This window comes from Parambassis ranga, unplaced genomic scaffold (genome assembly GCF_900634625.1).
Source record: "Parambassis ranga unplaced genomic scaffold, fParRan2.1 scaffold_22_arrow_ctg1, whole genome shotgun sequence".
Lineage (NCBI taxonomy): Eukaryota > Metazoa > Chordata > Actinopteri > Ambassidae > Parambassis > Parambassis ranga.
Genome location: NW_021144778.1, coordinates 115,738 through 126,103, shown reverse-complemented (window position 1 = coordinate 126,103; position 10,366 = coordinate 115,738). Strand labels below are relative to the sequence as shown.

At 39.7% G+C, this 10,366-nt stretch overlaps 1 protein-coding gene across 1 annotated transcript; it reads left to right on the top strand.

Annotated features, from left to right (window-relative positions):
- The first annotated feature begins 3,130 nt into the window (after positions 1-3,130).
- On the top strand, positions 3,131-5,972 carry LOC114430270 (uncharacterized). Its single transcript, XM_028398588.1, has 8 exons — positions 3,131-3,136; positions 3,287-3,445; positions 3,668-3,755; positions 3,845-4,000; positions 4,143-4,349; positions 4,513-4,684; positions 4,836-4,915; positions 5,073-5,972. Exons 2-8 carry the CDS (start codon positions 3,429-3,431, stop codon positions 5,367-5,369), a joined length of 1,017 nt encoding a protein of 338 aa, XP_028254389.1. The 5' UTR covers positions 3,131-3,136; positions 3,287-3,428; the 3' UTR covers positions 5,370-5,972.
- The last annotated feature ends 4,394 nt before the right edge of the window (positions 5,973-10,366 follow it).

Here is a 10,366-nt window from a genome sequence, read left to right as displayed (position 1 = left end):
GTATGAACCATCTCAGCCAGAAATAGGGTGGGGCGGCATTAAGGTATACGGCGGGGCACACAGGTAGCGACGGTATCATTTTAATACCGGCAATAAAAAAGTGTAAAAAGAGGGTTTTTATTACCATGCGTAACTTCTAACATAAAGACTGCACAATGCTGCGCTCTTAACATGGTAAAATTACAAAAACAAACAGAAACACATCGGGACGGGCTCAGCAGTTTAATACCGCGGTCCGTTCGCTATATGCGTTTTTAAATGGCCTCAATAAAAACTATATTAAGTGAAAAAGATCACTTGTCATGTTTCAGGCAGTTTAAAATGCACTTTACCTGCCGTGAAGTGTCGGCTGCAGCAGCTGAATTAAAATGAGACGTGCGCGGTGTCTCTGCAACTTGCAATGCGTATATGCGACTTAATGTTACGATATATTTGATGATATTTTAATCTTAAATTAAACTACACTGCAAAGAAAACCTGGATTGTCAAGCAGCTGCTTTACCTGTCCGCCTCTCTGCCGAGCATGACGCAATGGCTGCGTTTAAATGTCCTCCCTGAGAACTAAGCACCGAGCCCGCGCGGACTAACGCCGTTTATGCAGCCGCTCCTAACGTAGCCGAGCTCCGGTACGCAACCAAAACACACAGCGGTGGCCTCACTCCATCCATTAGGCCACGTGGTCTAGTGTGTTTGTCACATAAACTTTTGTCAGAATGTTATTGGCATAGTGTTTTGATAAGAGTTTTTGTTGGTGCAGTAGCCAGCGCAAACACATAGACATATTCTGACTAACATGGGCACTGTAGATGTCTTTGTAAACAATAAATGGACAATATTTAACTTGTTTCTGAGCCTCTCTATCTTCAGTTAGCATAGCTTTCAATGGACTTTGATTACTGTAGTGGTGCAGTATAATATAGTATTACTATGTCATAGCACTGTGTTGGTTTTCAAAATCCTTTGATAATATAATCGTTATAATAATAATAATAATGATAGTGTGGTTAAAAATGATGATCTCTTAATTTAACTAGAATGGCAGTTCCTGAAGAAACTGTGATTGCAGAGCTGTTAGTGTCAGGGGGGTTGTGAGACACACTGTCAGAAAAACGGGTACAACTGAGGTCCATTTTTGTTCCCTAAGGTACAACTGCCGATGATTTACCCTCACAGGTTCCAAGCTGATCCCCATGGTACTTAAATGTACCCTTTTTGTGTCAAAATGGTACATTTAAGATCCAAAATGATCAATGGTCGACATCTGTACCATTTTTTCCACAATCAGGGGTACAATTACAAGGTGAAGCTGTCAGTGACAGTTGGGGGACTGTATGGTTTGTGCACCAGAACTGGGAAATTTAGTTTGTTCACACTTTTATTTTAATCCCAATTTCCAAAATGTAGGTGATGTGGTTGGACTAAACTTAATATTCCAAGTCACACAAAAATAAAATAAAATAAAAAATCAGTGGTATCACACATTACTAATATTTAAGATGAACCCAGCTACAGAACCTATTAAAATTTACAGTAAAAAGCCCAAAATGCTAAATATTAAAGGGTTGAATCACAATGATGTGACCAATGACCATGTGACCAATAACGGCTCACACAAGCGCGTTCCTTATGCAGCAGAGGTCTTAATCGCCCTCACCAGTTCGCCTCAAATTCGAGTTGGAGCTCTCTACAGAGGAGCTCCTTCAAAAGCCTCAGGAACGTGGATTAAATGTGACAGAAGAAGAGGCCCAGAGATTCAGAGGTAAGTTAATTTCATCATTTGATTGGGCTGGAAAGTTGTTTTTTTTTTTTTTTTTTAATAAACCAGTTACGGAATTGCTTTATCAATTAGCATTAGCACTGACCTTGTCTAAAAAATTGAATTGGCCTACTAAAGTCAGAAATCAAATTTATAAAGTAACAGGGTAACATGACCAAAGATATGATTTTGAGACAATGTTTTGTGACATGTAAAGTAACGTTTTATTGGCTTTTTTGGTTGCTGGATAAAAAAACGATTTTGCTAATGCTAATTGTTAGGTAGCTAATGTTAGCTAAAAATCGCTGACATCATTGCCTGGCTAGTTGACATACGTAGGGACGATCCATAAATGGAGGTTCTTGAGCAGAGCTCTTTAGTGCGCCCGTTTTGGTCGCATATGCCAGTGAATATATTTTTTTCACGATTGTCAGATTAAAACAGAATCTGTTTTAACGCGGAATACTGCGGAATTTGGCATAATTTGCAATGCTGTTTTCGTGTGGAAGATGTTTCGTGTGGAAGGAACCCTTGTTTGGGGAAAAGTGCACAATGGGAAGCAAATCCGGGTGACACTGCAAGCCCCTTCCACAGACTGAGCCCCTCCCGCTTCAAAACAATGTAAGCACAGTGAAGTGTCTGTCGGCTCTGCCTTCGTCGAGGAAAAAAGCAAAATTTCGCGCTAACCCCTCCGTACACCGCCTAGTACAATGGTAATAGCTCTGATAGGTGGAACGCTTGAAGAGAGAGTAGCTCACACTGTTCTCGTCGCTTGCATCGTTGCGTGTCTGTGTATGTATGTTGGAGGGTAAATTATTGGAGGAGTGAGAGCCCCTACGGTTAATACAAGATCTTTAAACAACGCGCACGTTTTTGGGCCATGACAGCAAAGCTGCTGCGCGCTGTGTGGATCTCAACCACGACCACGGCGCGCTGCCTCCTTACTTTACCTTACATGAATGACTGTCTCTACTCTACTGATAGACTTAATAAAAAGAACAGCAGGTAAAGGTTACATTTAGTAAGGGAGACACAGCTGATAAAGCTGAGGGGACGGAGGCAGAGAGAGAGGGTGAGGAAGATGAGAGAAAGAGAAGCCATTGTACACTGTATTGTATGAAACACCTAAAATGTTTACATTTTATGCTTTGAAAAATAACTGTCTCTCCCTCCCTCCTCTGTTGTTTTCAGACAATGAAGTGGATGGAGAAACAATAGAGTGTGGCTTGACAGACAACATGATAGCATTCCTTTTTTCTGGATCATTTAAAAAACAGGCCAAATTCAACAAATTTGTTAAGGAGCTGAAGGATGACGTTGTCACACTAACTTTACAACCATACCTGAAGAGTTTTATGTACAACCTTTGGCTGAAGAGAGGTAAGTTTTGTATAAATAAGTAATATTTGACTGACACTTGATTGGCTCCATCTCAAATTTATACAAGATTGTTGGTAGATTAAATATACCATATTCCACTACTAATGTGTTGGTAACATAAGTTCCTCTCCCTTTCCCATCCTATGTCAGAAATCAGGCAAATAGGAGACTTCCTGCTGTTTTCGTGATTCCTCCGTTTCCTAGAGACATTCAGACCAGGCTTGATAACAAGGAAGCATGTCAGAAGTCATCCAGAGATCGACATAAGATAATTCGCGTTCTCCATGAAGCAATGTTAGAATACACAATGTGAGTCATAAATGTCCACAATTTAGAAGTAGCCCATATATTTGTTATAGTGTCACTGTCAGTGCTTTAAGTATATACTTCAAACTGTTGAGTTGTAGAGGCAGATTTGCTCCTAACAGGAAGATCAAGGCACATCCATGATGAAAATTAACACTTGTGACTTTTAAACAGTGGTTATATGGCAAAGTATTCATAACACTATTTTTTTTTTTTTAATCACAGGTATCCTACTAATGCAGAATATGTGCAAGTAGTTAAAGCACTTATTATGAAGTACCCTTTTCTCATAGATATGGAGGGAAATGGCTATGTAAGTTACAATGTTTTAATTCAGTAATGCTTGCATGTTAATCTAATTACATTTAATTGAGTTATCATTCTTTTACTTTTTCATATTAGGATACCTGGCATCAATCCCTCAAACGCAAATTCAAAGCGGAGCGTGCACCTTTGATTCACAACGATGAGGTGAAAAGAAGTAAGGAAAAATTTGGGAACAGAGGGTCAAGAAGGTCCACGGAAACTGCAGGAACCTGTCCCAGACCTGTGTCAGAGGTGGGTGGATTCATGTAGCTAAGTTATTGTGCACAAATGGAAATTCGTTTGTATTATTTGTCAACAACAGGTTTCTTATGCTGACTTACATTGTGGGGTCCATTGGTGTTTTTGTTTGTTGTGTTTTTTTTTATTCCAGCAGGTGCCTGCTGTAATTGGTGAGGATGCAACCTCTATTGAGAGGCATGTGCATGATCTACATATGCAGTATGAAAAGATACAACCAGACAACTCTGTGGTCAAAGACCGGATGCAGCGCACTTTTGTATGGCGTCGAAAAGAGATCACGGATGGCATGAAAGTTGAGGATGTACTGAGGAAATACCCTTTTTTGGGAACACCTTCAGGCGTAAGTGATACAAAATCATATCACTTGGAATGCTAAAAACTAATGTAACTATGAAATACAGTTAAAATGCCATAGTTTTTAGTTTTTACTGGCCTTGTGCATGAATGTTTAGATTACTTGGTTAAATGAGCAATGAATTTCCCCTTACTATTAACTCTTTCAGCTGTGGGAAGAGGTTGACAGAATCCATCCATCTGCTGTGAACCTGTGCCATCGCTTGAAAGAGGGCTTTACCTGCATAGTACCAAAAGTGATCAAGCTGGTGGAAGGAAAATCCACATTGGCCAAAATTTACTCTGAACTTAGGGAGGAACTGCTGGCAGAACAACTACCAGGTATTCTCCTGTTATTTTCTTTTGTTATGTTTTGTTATGTTCTTTTTGTGCCTACGAGTAATTAGTGTTTTTTTTAAACTCACTTACTTAAAAAAATATTAATGTTAATTTACTAAGATCTACTAAGCTGACATTTCATTGTCTCTTACAGAAGTTGACTTTCGTGCAGCGCTAGTCTTGCTTCCCCTCATCTTTAAAGAAAAGGTGGACCACTTCATTTCAGTAGGACAGGTAATATAGCCCTTCTGTTTCAAAGCACATTTACAAAGTGCTTTTCTAATCGCTATGCTTTCATATTTTTGGATAAATTATGAAGGTTTAAAACTTGATCATGAAGCTGTATCTGTTTAATTAATCTGTTTCACCACTGTTTTGACATTTTTTGCAGCGTGTTAGTTGGAGTCCCTATCCAACTGTACAACTGGGAGACAGTGACTGGAAAATGGCCTTTGCCAGGAAGGTTCCCATTTCAGTCAGGGTGGATGGTGTGGATCTGTGCCAAGGAACAGGAGTTGAAGAGGGGGTAATTGCAGCCTTCTGTGCCTACTTTGTTTTCAACCTGGCTTACCCACCCTACTTGAAGAAGACGCTGACCTTTCTCCAACGCACTATACTGAACATTACTGAGGTGGGTGACAAGGCCCTTCCAGTCACCATTACCAGAACAATCAATCTACTCTTCTAAATATGCCTCGACCATATAGATGTCCCAAGTGTAGAAGAACCACCTTCACCTTAATGAAACTGATTCAACATGTTAGTCTTATCCATGCACATGAATCCAACTTTAATATCAATTGTGGACTAAATGGCTGTAAGACATCTTTTACATTGTATGAGTCTTACAGGCGTCATGTGTACCGAAAGCACACGGAACATTTTCTCAAATGTGTTGTTTTCTCATTTTCTCAAACCAACGTTCTTGATGAATTTGAGATCGTGATAGGGACAAGTACACATACCCTACTTTCATCGCTCCCACTTGGGCTACAAAGATGTCTTGTTGATATACAAGGAAGTGAGAATGCATTTAAAAACATGCAGCGTGTTTCAGGGGTCTTTGTTGACAGTGTAAAATATGCATGTAAAGATGTTTTCATTGTTGATTACTTGCATGCAGAGGATATTCCTCTTTTTTTCATGATCAAATATATTTTAAATGTTAACACACTGTGGTTTCTGTGTGGAAAGCTTCTTATCCCAACTGTTTATGATTCACACCTGCATGCATACAGAGTCAGTGTTGATCTGGAATGGAGTGTAATCAAACCAGGACAAGAAATGGACTTTCAGTCCCTTGATATGTACCATATTGAAGACAAGTTATATGTCACCCCGAGACATGTTTGAAGAAGAGATTTATAAATGTGAAAATCTGATTGTTTAATATGTTTTAATAACTTTTTCAAATCAATAAACTGAATAAAATATGTTTGGACCATTTTGTGTTGTTTTAGTACAAATTTGCCATCATATGGTACAAATTGTTTGTCACTGGGGCAGTACCCATTAGAGACAAAATTTGTACCCTTTTCAGGGGTACATATTAGTCCCTAGTCCATTTAAGTCCATTTTTGTACCCCAGGGTGCATAAATGTCTCTATGAGGTACAAACAGGAAAGGTACAGAAATGTTCCCGGGTTAAGGGGTACAATACGTGTACCTTTGAGGGTACTGCCCCAGTGACAAGCCATTGGACCCTTAAAGGTACAAATTTAACACATTATTTCTGAGAGTGCAGAGGACACAAATGCAGACTTAGGTGAAAGCAAACTCAGAGTTTAATTCAAGCAAGGTTCGGCACACAGGAGTTCAGTCCACGTGGCAGAGGTAATCCAAGGTACTGCAAAATGCAGTAGTCAAGTCCAATCCAAGTCACACACAAGAGCATCCAAACTTACTCGAGACCACGTAGGGAAAAATCACAAGAGTGCAAAAACTTACTCGAAAAGACGTAGGGATAATCACAAGAGCGGAAAGGCTACTTGGACGGCTGTGTCGCATGGAAGACTCACAAGACGAACTGGCAACAAGGGGCAGGAACACACAGGCTTTAAACACAGGAGGGCGGGAAGACAATTGGACACAGGTGAAGCACATTAGGGCGGAGCAGGTAATCACAGGTGGGGGAAGGGAGCACACATGAGGAAGGGGAAGTAACTGTAACACAAGGGGAAGATCGAGTTTCAAAATAAAACAGGAAGTGACTAGTAAAACTAAAACTAATACAAACAGAAAATGAACTACAAAATAAAAGGCCTGGCTGAAACCATGACAGTTACCAGTGTAACAGATATCAGCTATTACAGGCGACCATTTCACACCTGAAAGCTGTGCTGTTGAAGTCATATCAGGTATTTCACAGAAGCATTTGAAAAACAGGATGGATTTATGTTGAGTAATACATATGTTTTCACTATAGCGCCCCCCAGAGGCCAAACCATGAAACTTGGTACACTAAGTCTTAGTACTAGCCTACATAGGTGACCCAAATTTGGCAGCTATATGTTACAGTATGCATCAGTTATAGTACATTAAGTACACATGGCCACGCCCACAAAAGTTTATTAGCCAATAGAAATGAAACGCTATTAGATATTCCAAAATAAAAAATCTTACACTATTTAAAGTTGTCCACTAATGTTTTGTCCTATGTTTTTGACACTTTATATCTCACCACATGGTGGCGCTATGACTACAGTTTTAACTATATTTAAGTAAATACATCTTTTAAAATATGTTCAAAGTTTCAGCTGTATAGCATGGCTACTTTCTGAGTTGCACATTTTTAATTACTATGTTCTCAGATTGTCCCAAAGTCACAGCAAGGGTGTCATCACATTTAGACACTTTAGTTTTGAAAGCATGTTTGTAGCTTTACAGCTGTAGGAGGAGCGTTCTGTCATCATTACGTTTTTTTTCCTGTTTCTTTAAGTAGAATAACATTGATGTGATGCAGTCAGTTGGAACAGTCTGGACAGGTTTGACTGAATGTTTTATAGCGTCCTCTGTAGTAAACAGGGACTGATCGCTGCATTCACTCGCTTAAAATTGTAACCCGGGTGAAAAACTCCAGCTACTGCTCCCATATATTGTATTGTGGGCCGTGTTTTTCTACGTAATGACGTCCGACTCAGACCAATCGCATCACTGTAACCTGGCCGTGCCAGTCTAGATGCGAGTGGGACACGAGTAGGAAAAGTTTGCTGTAATTCATGTTGTCCTCTCTTCAAATTAAATGTACTGAATGTTGATCTATAGGAGCCAACTACCAAAGTCTTTATGTGTCGAGTGGATCATCTGAATTGATCTTAAACTACAGAACTGGTGAGTCTCATTACTGTTAGCTCAGCCGCTCATTCATTCCCATTGGGTAAGTTAGCCTGGCCGCTTCCATTGGTTTATATGGAGCGGTTAGCACAGGATATTAAGAATTAAGAAACCTTTATTAGTCCCACAATGGGGAAATTGCATTTTTGCAACAGCAGGTACAGACAGCAAATAAGTTAAGAAAAGATATATATGATAAAAATAAACTACCAATAAAATATAGAATAGAATCATCAACAGTTTACATATGAACAGTTATTGCACAGGTGAGTGGAGGGAGAAGTGGTCTGTAAGAAAACTGTACATAGTGCATCAGAAACTAAATAAATAATGTGTTGTACACTGTGGTGTGTGAATATTGCTCCTATCAGAAGTGGTTATTATACAGTCTGACAGCAGCAGGAAGGAAAGACCTTCTGTATCTCTCCTTCACACACCGAGGGTGGAGCAGTCTGCCACTGAAGCTGCTCTGCAGAGCTGACAGGGGGTCCTGCAGGGGGTGGACTCATTGTCCAGCATCAGAATCAGAATCAGAATCAGAATGACTTTATTTATCCCCGAGGGGAAATTCTTTTTTGTTACAGACATTAGAAATTAAAGATACATTGAAATATATAATAAATATATAAATACCTAGACAGCATTTAAATCCCTGAGTTGTATCTAAAGAACATATTCACTACTGTATAAAACCTTTCCATAGTAAAGAGCAGGACATGAATGCACCAGTATGAATGTACAGTGTCTGAGTGACACTTCTACTCTTATACTCTGTACTTAACTGCATTTAATGTAACTTGATACCTCTGGCACAGGAATTTCCTTCGGGATTAATAAAGTCTTGTCTTGTCTTATCTTACAGTTCAGAGTTCAGTAGTTTGATTGAGACAGGCAGGAATGACTTCCTGTGTCTCAGTGGTGCATCATGGGAGTCAGTTTTGTCAGGACCCTCCTGTCACCCACCTCCTGCACTGAGTCCAGAAAAAAGCCAGGTCTCTCTGACTATCCTTAACTGTGCTACATTGAATCAATGTGAGAGGTCTGTAAAGTATTTCTGTCTGACCTTTAATGTTTGATCATGTTTGATATTGCTACACTAGCAGAATTGATATTATAATATAGCAAATATTTATTTCCCAATTTGACTAATAATAGAATATCTATATTTGTATGTATATATTTGATGATATGAGAACTCTAATTTAGAACTATGTATGATATGATTTGTACTGCATTATTATTAGATAGATGGACTGTGTGCACATTAATTGGTCCTGTGCTGTGTGCAGGCCAGGGTTGATGGCGAGCTAGGATTGAGCTCTGCTTAGGCTCGAAGAATACGATTCAGCTCAAGGTCTGGATCTGGCCCAGATCTCTTCTGGTTGGAGGAGTGGTAGGAGGCTCCTGCAGCCCCCTTTATTTTCAACTTTTGTCCCCTCGCTGCGTGTGGCCCCCCCTTGCTGGGTTTGTTAACTGTTTCTCTTTTAATGCTGAAGGTTGCCGACTACTGACTACTACTACTGACTACTTGACTACTGTACTATGACGGCACACTGAAATCAAAATAACATATAAACTGGCATTTTTTGTTCAGATAAATATTATCTATATCTATCTATATTAGGCCTATATATAGATTCATTTTGCCTTTAACTTAGTCAAATAGGTGTAGATTAGTAGTTAGGGGTTTGTGGCTCCGAGTGTGCTTTATTCAGTGGGAAACCGGCCCAAATGGCTCTTTTAATGCTGAAGGTTGCCGACCCCTGCACTAGTCCAACTCAATACATCCAGATTTGTAGAGTATATCATATACATGCTACCTGAAAGTCTATACTGACAACAAGCTTTGTAACAACACAATTATCTTCTTCAGAGTTGAATTTATTTCTCCACCTGTCATAGTTTTCAGGGACGTCATCCAAGCCACTTGTACATTGTGAACTACTATGGATACAGGTCTGTGTTAATAAGCCTCAGCAGAGGAGCAATCTGAGGGTCGAAGGCATAAGGCTACATAAGGCTTTGTCTCCCATATCTGACCAACCTTAACTGTCAGTTTCCTCAATAGCAGGCGGAACAAGACCATCATTTGTGAGAAACATGCTTATTCATGTCACATCAGTGCCTGAGAACACTGAAAAACAACAACGCTTATATTTTATAAAAGTACAAACAGCTGGTGTGCTGAATGCCAGATGTCCTTGTGTGATGGCAATGGCTTGCTGTATTTGATGCATATGTGTGTGTCAAGTAAGAGCGTTTACTCAGACACAGAACTAGCTAAAGCCTAAATGTGAGGGCGCCTCATATTGGAAGTACATATACGAATACAAGATTCTGCCCCGTATCAAG